Source organism: Lissotriton vulgaris, chromosome 2_1 (genome assembly GCF_964263255.1).
Source record: "Lissotriton vulgaris chromosome 2_1, aLisVul1.2, whole genome shotgun sequence".
Lineage (NCBI taxonomy): Eukaryota > Metazoa > Chordata > Amphibia > Caudata > Salamandridae > Lissotriton > Lissotriton vulgaris.
The window spans coordinates 1,439,615,468-1,439,641,313 of NC_141687.1; the positions used below are offsets into that span (position 1 = coordinate 1,439,615,468).

The 25,846-nt window shown below is 45.3% G+C and overlaps 1 protein-coding gene across 6 annotated transcripts in view; it reads right to left on the reverse strand.

The window, feature by feature from the left end:
- LOC147732719 (mitogen-activated protein kinase kinase kinase 5-like) overlaps window positions 1–25,846 on the reverse strand; it is a 1,007,398-nt gene that overhangs the window by 415,385 nt on the left and 566,167 nt on the right. For all 6 annotated transcript variants that reach the window (XM_086957271.1, XM_086957270.1, XM_086957268.1 and 3 more), the window contains 2 exons: window positions 20,442–20,599; window positions 19,843–20,044 (listed from right to left, as the gene is read on the reverse strand). In XM_086957271.1, the coding sequence (XP_086813397.1) occupies window positions 19,843–20,044; window positions 20,442–20,599 (360 nt within the window). The remainder of the gene's footprint in view (window positions 1–19,842; window positions 20,045–20,441; window positions 20,600–25,846) is intronic.

Sequence of the window (25,846 nt, forward strand, 5' to 3'; positions counted from 1 at the left end):
CTTTGGCACCAGACAGTAGAGGGAACAACAATCACATCACACTTCTTATGCAGTCACCCTCTCAATTGCCTCCTTGGCCAAAAGATCTTCACTTCCTGCCGTAAGACTAGGGGAGTGTTACCGGGGATGGTGGAAGGTGTGGAGGAGTGACAATAACAGGCAGGTCACAACTCTGTCAGACAATGTGCAGGACCCACCTGCCTGATGCTATGGTCTGCCAACTCATTAACAATTGTTGAATATTGCCGCCAACTGGGTGGTTGTGCTCCACTATGGACATGCAGGATAGTAAACAGAGGGGGGCAGTAGGCTGACTGGTGAGTAGCCCTTAACCGCAGGTCCGGTGGTTGCCAAGGCTCCGAATCTGTAGGCACCTTGCTGAATTGAAGTCTGTTGGTTTGAGGTTACCTCTGCCAAAGCCGCAAGAGGAAGGGTGAGGTTGATGTGGCTGGCAAGGCAGACAAGCCAAGGGAGCTTGCTGCAGCTCTGTCACTTTGGGGACGATAAAGATTTGGCTCTGGAGCACTTCAAAGTGAGGTATAGTGTGCACAGAGTAAAGTGAAACACAAAAAGTAGGCAGAGGCAAAGTAGATAGCACTTCACTCTTTATTTGTGATAGTGTGGTCGAGCAGTAAGGCTTCATCAGAGGCCAGTGTTAAGCATTTATTGTACACACTCAGGCAGCAAATGAATTCACACACTCAAAGACTGAGCTTCAGACCAATTGTTTTTGTATAAAAATATTATTTTAGATATTTTATTTTTTAGAACCAAGCAAGTCTGGCACAGGTAAGTGATAAGTACTTTGCAGTAAATATACAATTTGTAACATAGTTTGGATTGCAATTGTCAATGTACTTTTATTTGATTACAGTAGTTTTACTGATAATGCAATGCTTTTCAAAATTCAGTACATATACTTTGTATAGGATTTTTAGTAAATTTAAAGGTATGTTACTTTTGGGATTACTTTTCATACACAGTGCAGTATGCCTGGATACTGCACTGGGATATTTCCTGGAGTCAGGTAATTAAAAGCGTATTTGTTAGTACAATTTTAAAGAATTTCTTTAGGTTTTCCAACTCCACGCAAACTTTTCCAAGAAAAACAGTCAATGTTATCCTATAGAGAAAAATAGTGTTATCGGTTTTAGGGTATGTATTCGGTAGAGGGAGTTAAGGTTCTGGGGTAGACTCAGGGGTCCCCAGGGTCAGAGATGCACTCTCTTGTTACACCCTCAGTGGCACTAGGGCGGCTGGGTGCAGGGTGCTGTTTCGACGTCGGGCGCCCTGTTTGCAATGGGGAACCTCCGGTTTGCAAAGGCACTGCAGGCTCAGGGACGAAGGCCTTCTGGGTGCGACAACCACTTTGAGAGGTAAGTTGGGATGCTGGGTGTTGATTAGGCACCGTCTGTTGGGCCACTCGAGGCCGTGGGGTGTTGGGTGCAGGGGTGCCTTTTAGGGTTGGATCTTCTTACCAGCTCCTGGTCATGGTTGGGGGGACCTTTCGGATTTTGGCTTCAAGGCGTCAGCTGGAGGTTTGAGGTAGGTCACGGGTCGCCGGATCTCGGGTCAGAATCGCTGGGGATCCCTCATTGTGGGGTTTGCCCACCCGAGCTTAGGCCCTGGACGGCGGGTGCTGAGTGTTGCGGATTTGCTGTGTCCGGCCGGAGCCAGAGGTTGGAGATGAACAAATCCGGTGTTCACGGACGCACAGTCTTTGTGGTTGAAGGCAGGCAGGTCATCTGGGGTTTTCGAGGTTGCTGCTGCAGGACACCCCAGGATTTCCCAGGAGCAGGTTGGAGGTGGAGACAGCTCGGTAGTCAGTGGGCATCTTCCTCTTGTTAGCTGAAGCACACCTGTTCGGTTCTGCTTTTCTTGTAGTTTCTTTTGGTCTGAGGAAGCAAGGTTCAGGTGGGCTCTAAATACTAGATTTAGGGGAGTTACAGGTTAGGTAAAAAGGTTGGGACCAATGGGTCCCTTCCCTGGGGTGGGTACACCCCCTATTATGCCACTCTTCAGTGAGAGGGGGGCATAAGCCTTTCCCTGCTTGGCTGGGCCCCCCATCTGCAAAATCGCAGGGACTGAGAGTTCTGCTTCACCTCGCTTCCTCCACCTGAGGGTTGGAGTTGGCAGACTGTGGCACACCTCTCATCCTCACTTGTTTTTCCCGCCGGTTCTCCTGTCCAAAGTGGGGGTCAGAACCAGTGGCGACCAGGTACTGAAAGCAGCAAGTGGCCTAGGGAAGCTCACAAAGGCGGCAAGGCTTTGAAGCTTCCCCTTTGTCGACGCTGTCCATCTGGGGGGAGGGGGCTTGGAACCTTGTCCCAGGATGTGCATTGTTTTAGGCCACCGACAGCAGCAGGCTCTCAACCCAGGGGTCCAGAAGCAGGTCTGGTGGTGGCAGCTGAAAGCAGCCACTCAGCCTGGACACTAGTGGTAGGTCTTTTTTCAGGGGGCATCTCTAAGATGCCCCTTGTTTGCATTTTTAATTAAATCCCAAATTGGCATCAGTGAGGGTTTAATGTGGTGAGAAATTTGATACCAAACTTCTCTGTTTTCAGTGAAGCCATTATGGTGCTGTGGAGTTTGTAATCACAGACTCCCAGCATCATATACTCTTAATGGCAGCACTGCACTTACAATGTTTAAGAATGGCCTTACACACTGTAGGGGTACAGGGCTCATGCACCTGTACCCTCACCACTGGTATAGTGCACCCCGCTGGAGGGGGGACTGATCTATGTCAGGGCAGTGGGTTGTAGGCATGGCACACTAGGGACGTGGGCCATGTCGACTCTTCATTTTGTTCTGCACAAAAACACACTGCATGTAAAGGCAGAGTGTGAGTGTAGTGGTACAGAGTCTCTAAGGGAGGCACCATAAGTGCTGCAGTCCTTATGGGTCTTCTCTGGTTACAGTGCCCTGTGTACCGGTATTACCATTTACCAGAAGCTGACCTCTGGCCAGAGATGCCAACTGGCTATTGTTTTTAATGCAGGCTAGCTTGAATCCAGTGGCAAAGAGAGCAAGTGATGCACAGGGTCAAGACTGATTTGCATATAGCTGTGTCTGCACTGGGGTGGCGAAGTGAGCTAAAGAATGATGATGGATTCACCCTTATCTGGGGCTGAGTGTCTTAAAAGTTTCAGCGCTCAATTCATCAACCTCTTTGTGTTTGCTTTGTTCGCCCTAAGGAGACTGTAGGGCTCCCACTGACTTAATCACTTCCGTATAGGTTTTCAGTTTCTCCAATGACTTTTCTACATCAGGTCTGAAGAGATGCTCTTTGTCAAATGGAATATTAAAAATGGATTGTTGGACTTCAGGTTTGACACCAGAAACCCTCAACCAAGCATGCCTCCTCAGTAACACACTAGTGTTGATCTCTCTAGCTGCTGTGTCAGCAGCATCTAAAGCACACCTAATAGAGGAATTGGTAATGAGCTTTCCTTCTTGCACTAAATCTTGAGCTTTATCCTTGTGCTCAGCTGGGAGATATTGGAGCAATTGCTCCATTTCGTCCTTGTGTGTTCTATCATACCTGGCTAGTGGGGCCTAGGTGCTGGCAATGCTCCAATGATTTGCTGCTTCGGCGGCTACTCTTTTACGAGAGGGATCTAACAATTTTGACTCTGTCTGGAGAGGGGGGGGCACCTCCCAAAGTTTGTGTATTGGCAAGTTTACGGGCATTAGAGATGACCAAATAGTCTAGTGGTAACTGTCCTTTAATAAAAGCTGGATCACACAGGGCAGGCTTATATTTTTTGTCTATTCTGGGAGTGATAATACGAGAATGAACAGGGTCTTTGAATATATCATCAGCATGACTGATCATGCCTTTGAGCATAGGGAGAATCAGACTAGACCTTTGTGTGTTACTGAGCATTTCAAATAGGAAATCTTTCTCTAAGGATTTCTTGTCTATTTGTACCCCATGATATTCTGCATCTCTAGCAAGTCATTCAAGATATCCTACATTTTCTTCAGGAGGGGAAGGCTTTGCAGGGTAAAGGTCTAGGTCATTATCTGTGGGTGAAAAAGTGGTGGTCTTTCCAGGGATCTACCAGTAAACATTATCCCCATCTACATCGTCATCATCAGGTTGTGGTGGTGAAGAGTTAGTTGGTATAATAAGTAAATGTTCTAATGGTGGGGAAGGTGGTGGAGGGGAATGTGGTGGAGGAGAGGGTTTGTACCGACATTCTTTCTCTTCAAACGAATGGGATAGTGTGTGTCCTCTGACTCAGGTTTGAGCTACTGAGGCGGTTACGTAAGAGCATGTCCTGTATCGGGATTAATATAAAGTTCCTTTTGTTTTGGTTCAGATTTAGGTAGTGGAACGTAAAAAATCAGATCCTGCAGCTTGGGAGGAACATTTTTCGATTTTGGCACCGAGGACTTCAGTACTGGGGTAGAATGACTTTTCGTCAGGGAAAATTTAGGTTCCGAAGCAGTCTTTGATTTCGGCTCCGAATACATTTTCAGCTTCAAGTCAGAAGGAAAGGCATCAAACATCTTCTTGGTGCCGACCGTGGCCCGAAGGCGGGGTTGGTACCGAAGCCTTTTGCTTGGTCTCGGTTAGATTTTGTGGCAAGAGGTGTTAGGTATTCACAGGACGTTGAACTTGCGGTATGTCGTCTTCCATCTCGGAGTCAGATTCCGGAATGGATACAAGTACTTCCTGTTCTTCTTCTGCCCCTTGTGCATCAAATTCTTCTTGCTCTGATCCTTCACCGAAGATGTCTGGCATGTATTCGCTTTGCATTTCACAACGGAGTGTTTTCTTAGACCAAAAGATCTGCACACGTTGCAGTCCTGTTTGTTGTGCTCCAGAGATAAGCACAAGATCCACACTTCATGTGAGTCAGTGCGTGGATACTTTGCGTTGCACAGAGGACACAATTTGAATGGACTTTGGCGTTTTACTTTACCCTAGCAGGAATTTGACATCCTACATTTGCCTAGTTCTCTTGAAGAATTCTTTTTGTAGTTTTGAAGTGGGAACTGTCACAGTAGAACAGCCTTGCCAAGAACAGAATGTGTGGGATGTGCATTCGAAAGCATGAGAGAGACAATGTACTTTTTCGTTTCAAAGTGCAGTGTTATGAGCAGTGGTACACAAATGTGCACTGTGTTGTACATTGAGAGATGAAGCATGTAATGCTACAACCAGCGGTTCACAAATGTGCTTTATGTTGTACATTGGGAAGTATTATGAAGTTCTTACTATTGGCTTTGACATGGCCTCATGGCATCCTGAATTCTGACTCTGCCTTGCTTGAGCATTTCTGCACGCACAAACAGGCCCCCAGAGTGTTTGCAAGTTGCTTGGGTTAATCACGTTCAAGGTTTGTTTTGTAAGAGATTGTTTAATGTACCCTGAAAGGCTTTCGTAAGCTTCATCAAGATACAGGCAGGAACATGGGAGAATGTAGACAGAACGTGGGAAATCCTTCTTGCCATGGAATGCTTGTATGGAAAGTGGCCACTTCTAGTAAGTTCCCTTGACACAGAGGGGGAGACTCTCAAACCTTCGAGTGTGTTTTGAGTCTATAAAGCGGATGGTTGTTGAAAGCCAGCTTGGGAGTTCAGTTGTGGAGTAGACGTACTGCCACAACAATCTGGATTTGAGTCCAGATCGTGAGTCCATTGCCTGGCTGTTAAGAGCTCCTCCAGCTTGAGTTTGAAAGGATGTTGAGTGAATGATTAGGTGAGGTGATTTGTTTCTGACTAGTGCCATTATGATGAACGGTTCCAGTGGCTGTGGTAATTTGAGGTGTTTTCTTTGTGATGTGTCAGGGAGTCAGAATGCACATCCAAAGTAATCATTTGATGTATTCAGTATATATATATATATATTAAAGCACAAGGAGGGCGGCACAACCGGATACTTTTTAAGAAGCCTTTATTAGCACTTCACAACACCCCACCGACGCGTTTCAGCCTCACGGCTTTTCTCACAGTCAGCAAGTCCTTTTTTACTTTCCATTTATATACTGCCCCATGTTAGACTCAAAGTGGCATTATGGGATACGTAGTTTATGAAACAGTTTTTAAAAAAAACAATTACAACAGACAAAGGACTCGTGTGTTCTACTCGTTCATGTATAGTACATTACGACCAAAGTTAGTTTCACTTAGGGCATGTATCATTTCATTTTCCATCTATATGCAGGTGAGTTTATCATTGTTTTGGGTGTAGTACCCTTTTCGTTGATTATTGGCCAGCTGAGTTCCTGTATGTGGAGATCCTCTCCAAAGTTCATGCCTCTAGGATGCTTTGTTCGGAACCGAACAATGAACAGTGATTCCATTTGTCGAAGAAGACGGACAGTGTCCCCTCCTCTTTCCAGTTTGGTAAGCATTTTCAATCTGGAAAGAGGAGGGGACACTGTCCGTCTTCCGAACAAAGCATCCTAGAGGCATGAACTTTGGAGAGGATCTCCACATACATCTGGAGTAAATATGAACTCAGCTGGCCAATAATCAACGAAAAGGGTACAACACCCAAAACAATGATAAACTCACCTGCATATAGATGCAAAATGAAATTATACATGCCCTAAGTGAAACTAACTTTGGTCGTAATGTACTATACATGAACGAGTAGAACACACCAGTCCTTTGTCTGTTATAATTGTTTTTTTTAAAAACTGTTTCATAAACTACGTATCCCATAATGCCACTTTGAGGCTAACATGGGGCAGTATATAAATGGAAAGTAAACAAGCATTTACAATGCAATGGTTTCGGCATCATTAAAAGTAGAGCTATTGGCATTGCTCATGACATTTCTTTTTTTTTCCTTAAATCATAAATAACAGCACTCTGCACCTGCACTCACTACTCTGCACTCACTTACTCTGCACTCACTTACTCTGCACTCACTCACTCTGCACTCACTCACTCTGCACTCACTCACTCTGCACTCACTCACTCTGCACTCACTCACTCTGCACTCACTCACTCTGCACTCACTCACTCTGCACTCACTCACTCTGCACTCACTCACTCTGCACTCACTCACTCTGCACTCACTCACTCTGCACTCACTCACTCTGCACTCACTCACTCTGCACTCACTCACTCTGCACTCACCACTCTGCACTCACCACTCTGCACTCACCACTCTGCACTCACCACTCTGCACTCACCACTCTGCACTCACCACTCTGCACTCACCACTCTGCACTCACTACTCTGCACTCACTACTCTGCACTCACTACTCTGCACTCACTACTCTGCACTCACTACTCTGCACTCACTACTCTGCACTCACTACTTTACAATGCAATGGTCTCGGCTTTCTTAAGTTAGAGCTATTGGCATTGCAAATGGCATTTTTTTTGTGTCCACATTTATTTAGCCAATAAATGTACCTTTATTTGTCAATGCCTAACAGTTTTTAGCACTATATTAAGTTGTATACAATACAACACGCTCATCAAAGAAACATGAGCATTATAGAACAGCTTAAGTAGAGTCACACCTGATCCTATTTAAACTTCATTAGGAAACGTTCTCCTTTAACTTTCCGATCGGTCAGCCTGTATAGTGAATCACCGGATAGCCATGATTTACCACATTTAGAAGCATTCAAAAGAAGAACCATTTTCGGTATTTAAAAATAAATGCAGAGAGTAAAAGAGATGCTGTACTGTCTATCTGTACAACAAATAAGTAAAAATGATAGCGCTGAAAAACTGGGGCTGTCTCTATGCATTGTTACATTGAATACAAAGCTGCAGTGCTGCTCCCGGTGCACTGCAGAGAAGCACACTGACTGGCACTCAGTCATCTAACCTGTGCGTAATTTTAGCCGGAGTGCTTATTTTCCCCATTTGATACGAACATACGCAGGGGCGGATCTGAAAGGCGGACAAACTGCCACAACGTGAGAATGCTGCAACCTGCAATAGTTAGATGAAGGGTACGCGAGTGGTAGGTAATGGATTCAAGACAGATTAAGTGGGCTAAAACAGAGGCATAACAAAGGCAGAATATCGTCGGGTAATGGTTCAGAGGTGTTGGCATTCGGCGCGCTGACGTTTAATTGAGTTGGCTACAAACAGCTGAGAAGAGCTTTGGGCACCTCACAAATTAAGCACAACTTCAAACTGCCTTGAGTCGGGTGTGAAGCACTGCTGGCGTGATCTTTCATAGGTGTCACGCCTTCAGTCAGTGCTGGCGTTTTACCCAACAGCAGCTTGCATTCTGGGACTTGGAGTTTCTATGTTATTGTTGCAAGTAGAGGCCCAGAAATATCAGCATGCAAAGTGCTGTTGTGTTAAAGACCATGAGTGCCTGAAGTTAAAAGCTCGGGACGAGGTAAAGAGAAGCTCTCCAAGGACGACGAGGGATCATGGGGGTCAAGAACACAAATGTTTTGGTGGACTCGAGGGAAGACGCAGACTAGGTGGACAGAGCCACCGGCTGCCGGGACAGTGCAGGTATTAAAGGGCCGATTCCAACATAAAAGGTCCACAGAGAGATGACGTGAAGCCGCACGCTAGAAGGGACAAGCAGGCGAGGCAGGAGATCCCGAACTCAGTGAGCGCAGGTAGGACGGGAAGTCAGGCAAAGTCGCCTGTGACGGGGGCGGGGCTGCGTACGTAACCGGAAGAGAAGGCGGAGTGAAAGCGTCTCGCGACGCCAGAAGGAGAGCGGAGTCCCTCAGAATTGATCTGGTAACTTACAAAGGGCTGGGGGGGGGGCTCGGTTCCCTCGTGTGTGTATACATGTGTGCGACGGCAGGGGAGAGGGGGGGTGCACTAGTGTGTGTGCGCGCGCGTGTGTATGTCTGCGGAGGGGGGGTGGGTGTCTCTGTATGTATGTGCATGGGCGCTTGTGTGTGTGTGTGTGTGTATGCGCATGCGTGTGTGCTTCCCAGGAGACCGCGCCAGGACGCAGCGCTCGTGCGCGTGACAGTTTGAAGGCGATGCGCGCGGCCAGGAGTGTCTCCTGGGAAGCACACTCGCTAACAATAGTTCTCGGCGAGAACGCGCTTCGCGCGTTTTAGCCGAGACCTAAAAAACTGTACATTTGTATCTGTACCTGGCCTCACATTTTACTCAAAATTCCATTTGGTTGCCACTGCTTCTTAACACTGGTTTCAGCCTAGGGTACACTGGTTTCAGTCTTGGGTATGTTTTTTATTAAAATACTGAGAAATGTTCATGGTGAGGTTAAAGAAAGGATTTTGTATTGATTTTTAATTCTGGTCTGCCTTGTCAGATAAACATTATCTTTTCAACGCAAGCTAATGAACCCACATTTCGAACAAATGTGTGAACACCAGCATATTTCATAATGCGTTTACAATCCAGTAGATATTAGGTGCAGCTTTGTTTTAAAAAGCAATTCATAGTTTTCCACCTAAGAACTGTTCCTTATCTCCCTCTCACCCGAGTTGGACCTCTGCAGCAGAAGGGTCACTGTACTTTAGAAGGCTAAGTGCTATGAGCTGTTGACGTAGTAAAGCAATTATTTGGCTTTATCTGCACTTATTAAAAATCCAGCAAACCAGTACTGGATGAAAAATGTAACTCCTCGAGAGGGAAACTTTCTTTACTCGTGGAAAAGGGTTCCCTCTTCACATTTGCTGGGTAGCATCTTAGAAATTGAGCCACTCATTTTCGAAACATTACTGTTTTGATGTAGTAGCAGATTGCTTAAGAGGGTTAGGTAAGCCTTCCCAGTGCAGTTTTGTGACTTAAATCGGTTATGTACTCTTTTCCGATTCTGTTTTACTGGTCTTCAAAGTTAAGAGGTACACTTGTTGCGTTCCACTTTTCGTGAACGTCAATGAAAATATCACATTGAAGAAGGAATAGCTACCCAGCTCACTCTAGCACATGGAGGCTTTTGTATCCTTGCAGAAGAAGAGTAAACATTTAAAGAGTACTGTTGGTAAGCACCTTTACCAGCTTTGTAGTTTAAAAAAAAAGGAATAATTGAAGTGGGTCTTAATGTCCAACTTGAAGAATGTTCGTTAGATTATTTATAATTGATTTGGGGGGGTCAAAATACAGTTCCTTTCTTTGTGAAAGTGTTAACATATTTGGTTTCTGAACACAGGCATTTATTTTGCTAGTTATTAATTCAAAGAAGCTGCGCACACGGGAAGTCAGGCAAAGTCGCCTGTGATGGGGGCGGGGCTGCGTACGTAACCGGAAGAGAAGGCGGAGTGAAAGCGTCTTGCGACGCCAGAAGGAGAGCGGAGTCCCTCAGCATTGATCTGGTAACTTACAAATGGCTGGGGGGGGGGGGGGGGGGGGGGGCTCGGTTCTCTCGTTGTGTGTGTCTGCATGTGTGCGACGGCGGGGGAGTGCACTAGTGTGTGTGCGCGCGCACGTGTGTGTATGTCTGCGGAGGGGGGGTGGGTGTCTCTGTATGTATGTGCGTGGGCGCTTGTGTGTGTGTGTGTATGCGCATGCGTGTGTGCTTCCCAGGAGACAGCGCCAGGCCGCAGGGCTCGTGCGCGTGACAGTTTGAAGGCGATGCGCGCGGCCAGGAGTGTCTCCTGGGAAGAACACTCGCCAACAATAGTTCTCGGCGAGAACGCGCTTCGCGCGTTTTAGCCGAGACCTAAAAAGGACTTGATGACCGTGAGAAAAGCCGTGAGGCTGAAACGCGTCGGTGGGGTGTTGTGAAGTCCTAATAAAGGCTTCTTAAAAAGTATCCGGTTGTGCCGCCCTCCTTGTGCTTTAATTGAAATTCGGGCTTTGATCCAGCCCTTGGGCGAGCACACACTGTGGAGAGCTCTCATTGCATGAAAGGATCGTGTTGTGGTAATATAGATATATATAGATATATATATATATATATATATATATATACACATACATACATATATACATACATATATATATACATAAATATATATATATATATATATATATATATATATATATATATATATATTACCCAGGGCCTCTCCTCACGGAAAGGAGTGAGCCGCACACATCGCAGGTAGGATATAACCATTTATTTCATCATTTATAAAGCTCCGCTGTCCTTATGCATTTCAGGCGCTCTCGGCCTTCTTCAGAGGTGGGCCTTTAGACATCCAATGGCCTCCTGAACACACCTGGACCCTGTGATTGCTCCATTTCCAACAAGAATTCCCCTCAGGTGGGTGCCTGGATGGGCTTCAATGTAGAGCATGCTGGTCTTTGTAGTGCGTCATTTGAGATGTCATCAGTGATATCATCAGTGATGTCACTGACCATGTCTTGAGTGATGTAATATGTGACGTCATCATCAGTGCATTACGGGCGCGCGAGTTATAGTTAGCTGAACTAACTAGAACGGGGGAATTTCAATGAGTGAAATGTCCAGCTAACTATAACATGTGTGAAACCTATGGTTTTTGTTCAGTGAATTTCTAAGGTTTTTTAAATGCTAATTCCTAACTATAACCTGGCTGAAACCTATGTTTTTTTCAGTGAATTTCAAAGGTTTTATAAATGATAATTTTTAAATATATTAATTGTTATTTTTTTTATACTAATTTACTACATTGTTTTGAAGTATTTATTTTTAGATATTTTATTTTTTAAATTACATTACATATTTTTATTATAAATTGAAAAAATAATTTTTATAAAAATTTAGAAATTGTAATATTTTTTTAATTTATATATATTTTATATAGCATGCAATGATATCCTATGGAAGGAAATTCAAGTTACTGGTAAGTATAGTCAAATTTACTTTTCAGGAACAGTAGTGAGCTGAAAGATGCAGCACTGAGGTCTCTCCAGATAACAGCTGAGTAAATCGGAGTTCGGTTGATTTTTGAGAAATTTTTTGAAGTTTCAACACTCTACACTTAGAAGAATTTCCAAGTGAAACCAGTCAATGTTAGCCTATGGAAGGAAATTCAAGTTACTGTAAGTATAGTTAGAATTACTTTTCAGGATCAGTAGTGGGCTGAAAGATGCAGCACGGAGGTCTCTCCAGATAAAAGGTGAGTAAATCATAATTCGTAGTTCGGCTGATTTTAGAGGACTATTTTCCTCAATAGTGAAGGAAGGGGGCGGGGCCTGAGGTAAAGTGTGCAAACACACCCTATGGCACGTTTTAGGTTGGTGAATTAATTACTCTTCAATCCTGAGGTCCCCTGTGAGCCAACTAGCCCACCAGGTACCTTCAGTATGCTCCACGGTGCTGTGTTGCAGAGAGGTGTTCAGAGGGCACGCCCCCTTTTTACAACACTCTCCAACGAAGCTCCGTGGCGCTTACTTGAGATACCTGTTGGAATAGTTACCCCATAGAGGACCTCTGGATTGAAGAGGAATTAATTCCCCAACTTAAAACGCACCACACAGCATGTTTGCACTCACATCACCTCAAGCCCCACCACCTACCTTCACCACTGTGCAAACACGCCCCGTAGCGTGTTCTAAGTAGAGGAATTAAGTCCCCTTGCATACTGGGGTTCCTGGGGGCCAACTAGCCCACCAGGAACCTCCAGTATGAGCCAGGGGCTGCGTTTCAGAGAGGTGTAAAATGGGGCGTGGCCTCATTACATCTCTCTGCAACGCAGCCCCCTGGCGCGTTTGCAGAGGGGGAACTAATTCCCCTTGCATACTAGAGGTCCCTGGGGGCCAACTAGCCCATCAGGAACCTCCAGTATGCGCCAGCGGCTGCGTTGCAGAGAGGTGTAATAAGGCCACGCCCCTATTTATACCTCTCTGCAATGCAGCCCCCTGGCGCGTTTACAGAGGGGGAAATAATTCCCCTTGCATGCTGGGGGTCCCTGGGGGCAAACTAGCCCACCAGGAACTTCCAGTATGCACCAGGGGGCTGCGTTGCAGAGAGGTTTAATGAGGCCATGCCCCTTTTTACACCTCTCTGCAACGCAGCCCCCTGGTGCATTTGCAGAGGAGGAACTAATTCCCCTTGCATACTGGGGGACCCTGGGGTCCAACTAGCCCACCAGGAACCTCCAGTATGCACAAGGTGTAATGAGGCCACACCCCTTTTTACACCTCTCTGCAACGCAGCCCCCTGGCCCATACTGGAGGTTCCTGGTGGGCTACTTGGCCCCCAGGGACCCCCAGTATGCAAGGGGAATTAATTCCCCCAGGTGCAGGGAGGGGGCGTGGACTTCTCCCGATCCAGTTTTTTTTTAAAAATCTACTTTTAAGAAGGGGGCCTGCGTAGCCCCCCTTCTTTTTTTTTCTTTTTTTACCCAGGGGACTCCATCCACCAGGGCCTGCCCCCAATTCTTATTTATTTATTTATTTTTACGGGAAGGGGGCCGCGTGGCCCCCTCCCGCCCCGGGGCATGGCCAACTTTTCGATTTTTTTTTCTGGAGGGGGGCCCCCTCCTATGCCCCCTTAAGGCCCTGGGGACCCCATCCCCCGGGGCCTGCCAAACTTTTTTTTTTAATTTACATTTTTTAATGGTGGAGGGGGCCTGCTTGGCCCCCCTCCTGGGCAACTTATGGCCTGCCCTCTCCGTTGGGGAACGGTAGGGGGTCCCCAAGACCCCCACGATCCTTGCTGGCTCCCTGCATCCTGCGGGAGCCGGCATTGCTTTTCTGCATGGTGAGCAGCTAACATGCTGCTCCCCATGCAGAAAAGCAATCAGCTTTGGTTTTTTAAAGAGAGAGCAGGTTTCCTGCTCTCTCTTTCAAAAACCATAGCAAACAGCAGTGTCCTGGGGGTAGGCACCCCAGGACACTGCAGGAGCCAGCCCTGGGGGGTGGCGGTCCCCCCTCCCACCAGTTAAAAGCCCCGGTGGGTGGTGATCCCCAGGGCTGGGGGGTCCGTCACGGACCACCTATTGTAAATATTAGTGCCCCGGGGAGGTGGCGGTCCCCAGGGTGTGTGGGGGGGCTTGAGCCCCCCACACAGGTTTAAAAAAAGCATTTTTAAAAAAGAAGCCCCGGGGTCCCTGGGGGGTTGTGAGCCCCCCACATACTCCATAATAAAGCCTCGGGGGTGGCGGTCCCCGGGGCCCTTAGAGGCCCCCATCATTTATATGCAAGCCCCGGGGCTGCGGGGGGGCCGTGTGGCCCCCGCTGTTATACTTACTTTGCCCCGGGGGTGGCAGTCCCCGGGGCAGTGTGGGGGGGATTGGGCCCCCCCACACTTTTTTTTATAAAGCCCCCGGGATACCTATGCGTATCCTGCGATTTATTTCTTTTTTAATTTTTTGGGGGGGCCTTGGGGGTCCTTGTGGGACCCCCTGAGCAGGCCAATGGGGTCAGGGTGTTTCTACCCTGCCCCTTTGCGTCTTTTCCGCGTTTCTTTTACTGCTTTCTTGTGCCTCGGTTCTACCGAGGCACAAGATGGCTGCCAACACTTCCTGGTTTGGAGTGTTGACAGACAGTTGACAGCCAATTAGCATGCAGCTCGTGAAGGTACACTTACTGTACGCGTACAGTACTTAGTCTATAGATATATCTATGATTTTACTTTTGATTTTCTCAGGAACTACTGAACGGATTAACACCATTTAAAAAAAAGCGTAATCTGCGAACCGAACTCTACCTTTTGGCCAAATTTGGTGTTTTTCCGTTCAGCAGTTGGGGCTGTAGCCTCACTTAAAGGTCCCTACAGATAATTGCATGGGGAAAACACGTTTTGGGACCCCCTTTTTTCTCGGTCCCCACTTGACGAATCACCCCCAAACTTTCAGGGAAGGAGCGGAGCGGAGCAGGCCGTTTTCTTGGAGAATTTCGCGAAGATTCATCGACTGGCGCCAAAGTTATTCCAAATAGAATGTTGCGGATTTCCTATGGAAACTAGGTCCTAACTATAACTACCTAATGGCGACCGCCAGTAGGTGATATATATATATATATATATATATATATATATATACACACATACATACATATGTACATATACATATATATACATATACATATACACACACATATACACATACACACATACATAAATAAACACGCATATATACACACACACACACATATATACACACACACACACACACATATATATATTTATCTCGCAGGACGTCCAGCATCTCATGATATTTGCTGCTTGTAGTTCATATTATCCATGCATTTAACTGTTGCATTTACCAAGTGTGTTATTATTGCTTGCATATAAATATATATCTCTATATACCTTTGAATGTTATTTATTTGATATCTGGGAAAGCCTTTCTGTTAGAGCATTGCATAAATAAAACTCCAAGCCTTATTCTAAAAAGAGAGACTTGGCATTTTGTAAAGTGAAATCCCTTTCTAGGTGTTGTTGTGTTTTATGTCTCCTGCTTCGCCGGTTTGAGCCACAGTGTGGGATTGCTTTTTGTAGAACTATGTATTATCTGAAAGGCGAAGTAAGACAGTTTTATCAACTGCAAGGTGGCCCAGCAGCCTTCCTGGAGTTTTCCGGTCGGAATAGAGATACGTGGAGGAGTGAGATACGAGTTCCAAACAATACTAACGCGCATAGAGTGGATTGAGCACCGAGGGGAACCCGAAGAGCGGTTTCGAACCAGAGGGCAGCAATACACGTCTGAACCCAATAGAGGAAAAAAACAATCTAACAATAGAGTAGAAGCACATGTGCACTAGCACTGAAAGGAGGAGTCATCTTACCTTGTGAATGGAAAGAATTCTTTGGAGAAAAACAACTTGCAAACATCAGGACCCAACACTAGCTGGTAGGAGTATGCAAAGCATGTGATCTACAGCTCACATGCCTCGAATATCAGTTTTTATACATTGGCAGTTTTTCAATGTTTCATACACACCAACTCCACGCTTAGAAGAATTTTCAAGGAAAACAATTGATTCAATCCTATGGAAGGAAATGAAGTTAACGGTTTGCAGATAAGTTTGCAGTTGTTATTCTGGGGTTAGAACCAGGATTTCCCCAGGGTCAAGGATGCATCTTGAAACATACTCAGAGGCACTAGGGTGGGCAGATGCAGAGTGCTGAGGCCCAATGTTATCCAGTGAGGTATAGGGGGCCTCCGGTTGGTGGCTGCTTACGAGCAGGCCACAAGGTAGTGGGAGCAAAGCTCCTGGTGTTAGGCTCTGGAGGATCTGAGTTAGCACACAAGGTGCACCTGCAGGGGCGGCTGGGTGCAGGGTGCGGTTTTGGCGTCAGGTGCCCAGTTGCTTTCAATGGGAGTTTGGGATTTTGGCTGCAGGCACAGTTCAGGAAGGTTTCAGGAGAAAACAACAGCTGAGCATTTAAATTGGTGGGCTCGGGAAGTAGGTGCAACTCTGGTTCTCTTCTGCAGGGCGGCTGGATGCAGGGGTGTCTTGGTCAGATTTCACCTTACAGGGCCATTCACGGTTGGAGGAGGTCTCCGTGCAGAGACTGCAGGCGAAGTAGGGGAGTCCTGGAGGGGTCAAACCATGGTGGACTGACTCTGGAGCGCTGGAGGACCTCTCTGGGACGGGTGGGCCACTCTGACTCGGGCCGTAGCCGTCTGGTGCAGTGGTGGTTTCATGTATCGGTTTTCTTTGTCCATAGCAGGCTCAGAGTCTGTCTTGGGAGTTTCTTTTGAACAGAGCTGCAGTTCACAGGAGATTCAGTCTTTGTTGAAGGCAGTCAGTCCTCCCAGGGGTTCTGGAGGTGGCTGGCTACTGGACAGTGTGACTTTTGGCGCAGGATCTCTGGATACTGCTGACAGGCCAGTAGGGCTGGGGCCAAGTCCGTTTTTCTCTGCAGTCTCCTCTGCTGGGCGTCTTCTTTCATCCTTCGTAGGTTGCTGGAATCTGTCTTCTTGGTTTAGGGCAGCCCTCTAAATACTGCATTTAGTGGACGTTTTAGGGGTCTCGAGATCAGTAGCCAATGGGCTAGTGACCTTAGGGTGATTACTTCCTTGTTGTGCTCACCCCACGTGAGGGAGTGGGCACAATCCCTAATCCTGATTGAAGAGTGCCTGCCATCTGCAAGATGGCAGTCACTGAAGAGTGGGCTTCACCTCGCCTCCCCCACCAGAAGAGTGGGGTTGGCAGAGGTGGGCATACCTTCTGGGCTGTGCTAATTGTTCTCACCGGTCTTCCCGCCAAAAAGGAGGGGAAACAGGAAGGTGACCTGCTCCTGATAGCAGGAGAGGCTGGGAGTCGCGTAACAAAGGCGGCAAGTCCTTTGAAGCTCCCCTGCCACAGATGGCTCTTCCTGGCCTGGGGAGGTGTGACCTCCTCTGCCCAGGAAAGGCTTTGTTTTTGGGCTCAGGGAGCCGAGGCTCCAACCCACAAGTCTTGTGGCGGCAGGCTGGTGTGTACCAGTCAGGGAACCCATCAGAGGCTGTTCGTTTTTCAGGAAGCATCTCTCAAATGCCCTTTAAGTGCATGTTTCATTAAATCCCACACTGGCATCTGTGTGGGTTTAATGTGCTGAGACGTTTGATACCAAACTTCCCAGTTTTCAGTAAAGCCATTATGGTGCTGTGGAGTTCGTAATGACAAACTCCCAGCACCATATACTCCTAATGACATTACTGCACTTACAATGTCTAAGAATTGTTCTAGATTTAGATTTTGATTGTTGTTGAAACCGAGGGTAAAGCAGCATTGAAACGTAAAGCTAAATTGAACAGTTTATGTAACTTCATTTGAAAAGAAGTGGCTTTTATTTATGCATCATATAACGTGTAATATTTGACTGATGTTGTTTTAAATGATTTTTTCCAGATACCCCTGATGAAGGGTTGTCCCGAAATGCATTGGGTTTTATAAAGCGTGGCATGTGGAACACTTGATACTCCTGCGTATTCTGTGAAAAACTGTCAATGGTTAAGAAAATGAGTAAAATGAATTGAATAAATTAAGGATGAAAATATGAAAAAAGAAGTGAAAAGTAGAGTAACCAAAGAGTTAAATACAAATTTGATTCATTGGATTCGTTTGGCAGTGCAGCTTGGAAGGGAGCCAGGTGGTTCCTTCGTGTTTTGCTCTATAATTGCAGCGCGATTGGGCGGAGCGCTAACAAGTATGAACGCCAGTACATGGTGAAATGAAGAAATAGAAATGTAAAAAAGCAAAATGAAATGGCTAACACAGGAGTGCATCTCACCAACTTTGTCCCGCATCATGAATTAATTTTCCGTCCAAACCGGAGAGATTGCACCCAGATCGATAATGGTGTACAAAACAGTGATTAAAGCGCCATCTGCACACAGGGTGAACTATATAAACTACACAGGAGCTGTGTTTCTCTGTCACGAATGGACAGAATCACATGAACTTAACCACTCATTTCATGGATTAAGAGGACACATCATTGTGGGCAAATTTGTTTTGTCCGTTATCATACCACCTTATGTATATTATTATGAATGAATAGTCTAAACACCCGAGGTGTTATTTTTAGTGCCACTAATTGCTTAATGTTTCAATTAGGAGAAAGGCGCGATGGATGAAAGAAGAGTTTAGTTTGAAACTTCTAAAGGATTCTGGGATATGGTGTGTGAAATAATCCGTGTATCCGTTGAAATCCGGTCCACATCTTGACAAATGCATAAGATAGGTCACCTGAGGGAAAGTAGGTGTTTATAAGTAAGGAGAGGAAACGGCAAACCATTACCAAGAAATAATACCGAATGAGGTTTTGATGAGTTAGAAAAGCTTATGCCACGGTAAGCATTTTTGAATGTGTGGGAGTTCAGTAAAAGAACAGGATTTTTATTTACAAGTATGGGGACACGAGCGCACACGATTCTAGTATTTTTCTAGTACAGAGACAAAAAGGTGAACACAGGGTCATGAATTATTAAGAATACTCTGAAGTTTTCACTAGATACACTTGCAGCTCGGGGATAATGTGGAGACTAGATTTAGATTTTGATTATTGTTGAAACCGAGGGTAAAGCAGCATTGAAACGTAAAGCTACATTGAACTGTTTATGTAACTTCATTTGAAAAGGAATGGCTTTTATTTCTGCATCATATAATGTGTAATATTTGACTGATGTTGTTTTAAATGATTTTTTCCTGATGAAGGGTTGTCCCGAAATGCATTGGGTTTTATAAAGCGTGGCATGTGGAACACTTGATACTCCTGCGTATTCTGTGAAAAACTGTCAATGGTTAAGAAAATGAGTAAAATGAATTGAATAAATTAAGGATGAAAAGATGAAAAAAGAAGTGAAAAGTGGAGTAACCAAAGAGTTAAATACGATTTGATTCATTGGATTCGTTTGGCAGTGCAGCTTGGAAGGGAGCCAGGTGGTTCCTTCGTGTTTTACACAGGGTTGTGTGCCATGTTGACTTCACTTTGTTTTGCACTAAAACACCCAACCTGCAATGGCACGGTGTGTGTGTAGAGGTACAGGGCCTCCATGGGTGGCACCATAAGTGCTGCAGCCCATAGAGGCCTTCCCTGGCAACAGTGCCCTTTGTACCTACCCACGGTACCTTCTACAAGGGACTGATATGTGGCCAGAGAGGTGCCAATTGGGGGTACAAGGTACAGTTTTGGGAAAGAACACAGGGCCTAGAAACCTGATTGGCAGGGATACAGGGCACATCCAGTCAAAGTGCATCAGTAGTCTGGCAAAAAGTGGGGGGTTATTGCAACAGAAACCCAGCTTCCTACACCCAGTTTTCACCAGAGATATTCAAGCACTTCATCCCCGTCTTAGTCTACTGGTAGAGGTCTCAATATGCATTCTTCACGAAGCCAACACCACTTACCAAACAGGGTGAAAGGAGAAGCCTAGTGGAAGCCCAAATACACAAATACTAACACACAAGGTTAGGACACTAAGCATCACCAGACACAGGGAAATTCCCGAGACCAATTTGCTTTCCGCAGAGATCCTTTACTTTGCTAATGAATTAAAATACACTGGCTGCAATGAACCCATCATTTAAAAGTACTAGGAGGGGACCCACCTGGGCTGGTTTTCTCCACTGACAATGACAATGTCGGTTTTTGGCCCTTCTTCTTGCCAGAACCAGAGAGGAACAGGTCCCGCAGCAACATTGAAGCAGTTGCCCTTTTATCAGGATCCGGTTCAAAGCATTTGAGGATGAATGTCTGGGCTTCCTCAGACATGGAATCTGGCACCTCTGGATGAATCTTAAACATGCCGACCTAAAGAGGAGACAAACAAAATTTCAGAAAAATGCCCACCTATATTTAGTGGTGAAAGTGCACAAAAAACACCTGCATAGCCTCCACCTCAAGGACATTAAACTAAGCGCATGACAACACATAAGACACACCCTTTATTTGAGTAAATTATTTGCTTATCACTCTAAAGGAGTTTATCTTTTATCATTCTACATTTTTAAAGAGACAAAAAATAACCCTGCTACATCAGCCTGTGTTGCGAGTCTGGAGCTAAATTGCATGGTAGAGTCCTGAAACACACTGCTCCACTCAACCTACTCTTTCACCAAGTACACTCCTCCATTTCAATCAAACTTTTCCTTTCTATGCACACAGCTGGTACTGTCCTACAGGACAATACAATAATAAGGCATCCTACCTTGAACATGGCAGCCTGAGGGCTTCCGAGCTCATAAAACGGTGGTTTACCAGTGGCCATTTCTATAATTGTGCAGCCCAAAGACCAAATGTCTGCTGGCTTTGCATAACCCCGCGGGCCTTTGTCAATGATTTCTGGAGCCATGTATTGTAGGGTTCCTGAAAAGAATGATAATAGGTTAGAATCGGTAAGGAAGGGTCAGGGTATAAGAAGAAAGAAAGAGAAGAGACAGTAGAGCTGTTGTCAATTGCAAGTACAAATCAGAATCAGTCAAAACGAGGAGAATGAATAAACTAGGTAATAGGAAGGTAGGAGGATGGAAGCCAATGGACAGAGGAATAGGAGAGGAGAAGCCTGATAAGTAGAATAAGTCAGTGAAATTGAGAACACAGCTGGCAAATCGTATTACTGAGAAAAGGAGGAGCGGCTTTGCTACAGGGAAGAGAGGAGTAAACACCCGTTATAAGTGGACGAGAAAGAGAGAGGAGACTGTCAAAGGTAGGATGAAAACGAGCCTAAGAATGTTAGGAGGAGCTCAAAGAAAGTGAAAGGAGCTGGGTAAAGTGCGAAGGAGGAAAAAGTACTGCAAAGGATGGAGGTGGTGAAGCCTGAGAAAGAGCGGAAGAGGTGAAGCCTGGGAATGGGCGGAAGGGCCTGAGCAGAAATGAGGAGGAGAAGAACAGTAAAAAGTGTTTGAGCAGCATGGGAACAGGAGAAGAAAGTCTCGGAAAGGGGGCAGGCGGCAGCTGCTTGAGTGAGAGAAGTAAAAAAAAAAAAGAAGTAGAGGAGGAATTAGAAAAAGGGTTTTTTTGGAAGCAGAAATCTTGCAAAGTGGGAAGAATGAGCCTCGCACATTAAAGTGAACAGACTTTAGAATGGGGACTAAGCAGCTTGGGAAAAGGAGAGGAAAAGTTGTCTGAGTGATGTGGAACAGGGTATGCTTGAGAAAGAAGAGGCATAGGAGTTTGGAAAAGGGTGGGAAAAAGCCCCAGAAAGGAATGAGTTGCCTGAAAAGAAATTTAGGACCAGATATACAAAGTTTTTCTGTTTGCAAAAGGCCTTTTTCAATGTACAAAGGCCAATTAGCTATTCGGTAACCTATTACCGAAGCGCAAATTGGGTTTGCAATTCGGTAATAGGAAGGGGATTATTTAGGGCGTCCCTTCCTAATACAGCATCACAGTGGTATGTGGGAATATTTTGTGGCCGAAATGCACCGCAAAACGTTAGCATTTTACCACCTACTTCAAGTAGGTGGTAACTCATTCGCCAATGAGAAATGGTTCCCAAGGGACCCCTTCCACTTTGCGAATGCTTTCTAAAAACATTTAAGAGCAAGCAGTGGTCTCACGGACCACTGCCTACTCTTAAAAGATGAAAAGTAAACTTTTCTTTTTTCTTTTTGAAACTCATCCTGTAAAATCTATAGATACAGCTCTAGATGATTCTGGAAATGCTATCATGTAAGGCAGTGACATCCCACAAATATCCTAACTACAGACCTGATTTGCTCCATCTGTGGCAGCTCCAGCATTACAAGAATATCTGCTCTCTGCAGCCCGTATTTACAAACAGGCCAGTGGGTGCAGGCTTAGTGATGGAGAAATGTCACTGTCCGTACCACGGACTCAATAACCAGTTTGAGGCTTTCATTCAGAAGCATCTACTAGCCATAACAGTCCGCTGGCAACTGCCTATTGCCTTTTCTAATCAGAGGTTTGCAGGACACTGCAAACCGACTGGTTTGACATTTTTATGAGCAACGACCAGAGATGCCTGCAGTTGCATGAGTGATGGTGCTGCCGATTGCAGGTAGGGGGAAGCTACCTCTGCAGGTAGACGCGTGGCAGCGCAGTTCTAACACCATCATCTGTCAGTCCTTTACCAGAGTTAAGACACAGTCACACCTACTGAGAGAATACCGTGCACTTCTAGAAGGGCAAGAAATAATCGGAGAGTCTGCTGGCAGTCAGCCGTCGTAAACTGGGATGGTCCCATTCCTATGAAGTCGCACCTTCTCCTGGGCCCTGTCATGTTTGTTCCTCAGGACCTCATTCCTTACTAAACAGAGAAAGCCAGCCACAAACACTGCCACTGACAGGCTGCAATGCTGCAGACGCGAGAGTGGAAGAGCGGCGGCATGACAGGAATAGAACGACAAGAAGCTGCATTGAGCTGGAAGGGCGTACGGACTACCTGAGAGAAAGACTGTCGCGAGCAAAGCAACGTATTGTTACCTCAAAACGCTACATTTGTGAGAGTGGATGAGCTGTGTGCAAAGGAAATGCCGAAATACAGTTGAATAAAGTTGGAAGAGAGTACGGAGAAATACGGAGGAGCGAGTGGATTGATACAAAGCTGAGGGGCATTTCATGTGAGGAAAACTGTTGCGCGCCAGATGAAGAACTGTAATTTCAGACAGCAACTTGGGGGACGATTGGCGCTGTTATTTCAAGGACTAGAGACAACGCATTACTCTTTGGCAGAAATTCGTGAAGAGGCAGAGCATTACAGATAACTCCATTTCATCACATGTGCTCTGGTTCTTAAAGTGACGCTGCCATCTAATGGCGTAAAGTGGTACATACTGGTCACTGAAGGTATCACAGAAGCACATATTCAGTAGAGTATCACTGGTATTGTAGTGTCTGGTACATATTCCTATGACAAAGCTTTGTCATGATTTCATATCCTCTTTTAGTTTTCATACTACTTTGTGGTAAAAGAGGGAGCAGGGTATTAGGATATTTCTGTCAGGTAAATTGGGGGACACATTCATGTAGAATATGGATGTTAATGCCTTTGATCTTTCTGCCGTGTCCACACCCCCTCATTTCCAAAATCATCCAGGGAATCCAAGTATAGAATGGGATGAGTGGATTGAAATGTTCGACAATTACCTAGAGGCATTAGACACACAGGATTAAGTTAGCAGTAGGAAGAAAGCAATTCTACTTACTAATCTAGGGAAAGAAGGTCAACACATTTTTAAATATTTGCCTGTTGCTAACGATGAGAGAGGCCAACCCATTGCAGATGTTTTTGAGGAGGCGCGTAAAAGGTTGGAATTGAGGTTTGCAAAAGAAACTAACATAGCATTGAGGAGATATAAGTTTTATACTCAGCCACAGAGAGTAGGGGAGTCTATTGATGACTTTGTCACTAGACTTCGGGAACTTTCATTAAAATGTAAATTTGGACCCATGACTGAGGAAATGATTAGAGAAATAATTGTTCAATGTAGAAACAGAAAGACCCAGGAACACCTATGGCCTGCCAAGGACCCTTCTCTTAAGGATGCAATTGATATTGCAAAAATAATAGAGGAGTCTGATTCGTGTATGAAAGAAATGGATCGTAGAGATTCAAAGGTCAACATGTCTGGCGAAAGCGAAACTTCTGTTGTGGAGGGTTGTGAAGGGGAAGTGGCTGCTTCAACAAGGTTTAAAGGCATAAGAAATACCCCTGGCGGTAGGACATATCCCAAAAGAGCTAGTAACAACATTTGTGGAAAGTGTGGGAGTGCTTACCATGCATCTGACTCAAGGCAATGTTGGGCCATTGGGAAAGAGTGTTTAAAGTGTGGCCGCAAGGGTCATTTTGCTAGAATGTATAGGGATGCTAACAAAGGAAAAGTAGCAATGTTATCTGAGGAGCCTGCTGTCCCTCACAAACCAGACAGAATCTTGTGCGTGGAACCATCATCATATGATGGCAGCGAGAATGATGAGATCCTTTTCACTGAGCTTCATAATTCAGATGATAGGAGGAAACACAGGCCGAAAGCAGGAATTATCATTGGGGATAAGAGCGTTGAGCTTATGGTCGATTCAGGGTCTCTGTATACCATTATTCCCAAAAGAATCTTCAAGCAGGAGTGGCCTAACAGGAAGCTGATTCCCAAAGACATAAATCTTGGCGGGTATCAGGGTGAACAAATAGACATTTTAGGTTACATGGCAACAGATATTATGTTTAAAGGAAGATCTGTGAGGGGGAAGGTGTATGTTGCAGAATCTGGACCCCCCCATATTAGGGTGGTATCATCAATTTAACCTACACATCCAAATTGACCCACATTCTATCGAGCAAGTTATGGTAGTGGATGACCTCTCGGTAGAAGACATCTTAGAAGGAGGTAAAGGTGTATTCAGAGAACAACTAGGCAATCTAAAAGGTTATGTACAAAAAATTAAACTCAAACCTAACGCTGTCCCTGTACAACACAAATTGAGAAAGGTTCCAATTACAGTGAGGGGGGAAATGAAGAGAATGTTGGATGAGATGCTGTCCAGTGGAGTCCTAGAGCCTATCGAATGCTCCTCATGGATATCCCCTGTTGTAATTTCACAGAAAACCGATGGCAATCTATGCTTCTGCGTGGACCTCAGAAGTTTGAACCAGAATGTAATCCCTGACACCTTTCCCCTGCCCAATATAAACGAAATGATGGTATTGCTAAAAGGGGCGAAGTACTTTTCAAAGCTTGATCTTCATCACGCCTATCACCAAATACGTTTGCACGAATCTTCCAAACACTTGACAGCTTTCGTCACCAAAGAAGGCATATTTCAATTCACGAGGATGCCCTTCGGGCTATGTTCAGCTGCAAGTGTATTTCAAAGGATGGTCACGGAAATTTTCAAAGGTGTGAAAAATGTAATATATTTCCAAGATGACATCTTAGTGTTTGGTGAGAGTGTGAGTGACCACAATTCTGCCTAAAGAAAGAGTGGATTGAAATGTTCGACAATTACCTAGAGGCATTAGACACACAGGATTAAGTTAGCAGTAGGAAGAAAGCAATTCTACTTACTAATCTAGGGAAAGAAGGTCAACACATTTTTAAATATTTGCCTGTTGCTAACGATGAGAGGCCAACCCATTGCAGATGTTTTTGAGGAGGCGCGTAAAAGGTTGGAATTGAGGTTTGCAAAAGAAACTAACATAGCATTGAGGAGATATAAGTTTTATACTCGGCCACAGAGAGTAGGGGAGTCTATTGATGACTTCGTCACTAGACTTCGGGAACTTTCATTAAAATGTAAATTTGGACCCATGACCGAGGAAATGATTAGAGAACTAATTGTTCAATGTAGAAACAGAAAGACCCAGGAACACCTATGGCCTGCCAAGGACCCTTCTCTTAAGGATGCAATTGATATTGCAAAAATAATAGAGGAGTCTGAATCGTGTATGAAAGAAATGGATCGTAGAGATTCAAAGGTCAACATGTCTGGCGAAAGCAAAACTTCTGTTGTGGAGGGTTGTGAAGGGGAAGTGGCTGCTTCAACAAGGTTTAAAGGCATAAGAAATACCCCTGGCGGTAGGACATATCCCAAAAGAGCTAGAAACAACATTTGCGGAAAGTGTGGGAGTGCTTACCATGCATCTGACTCAAGGCA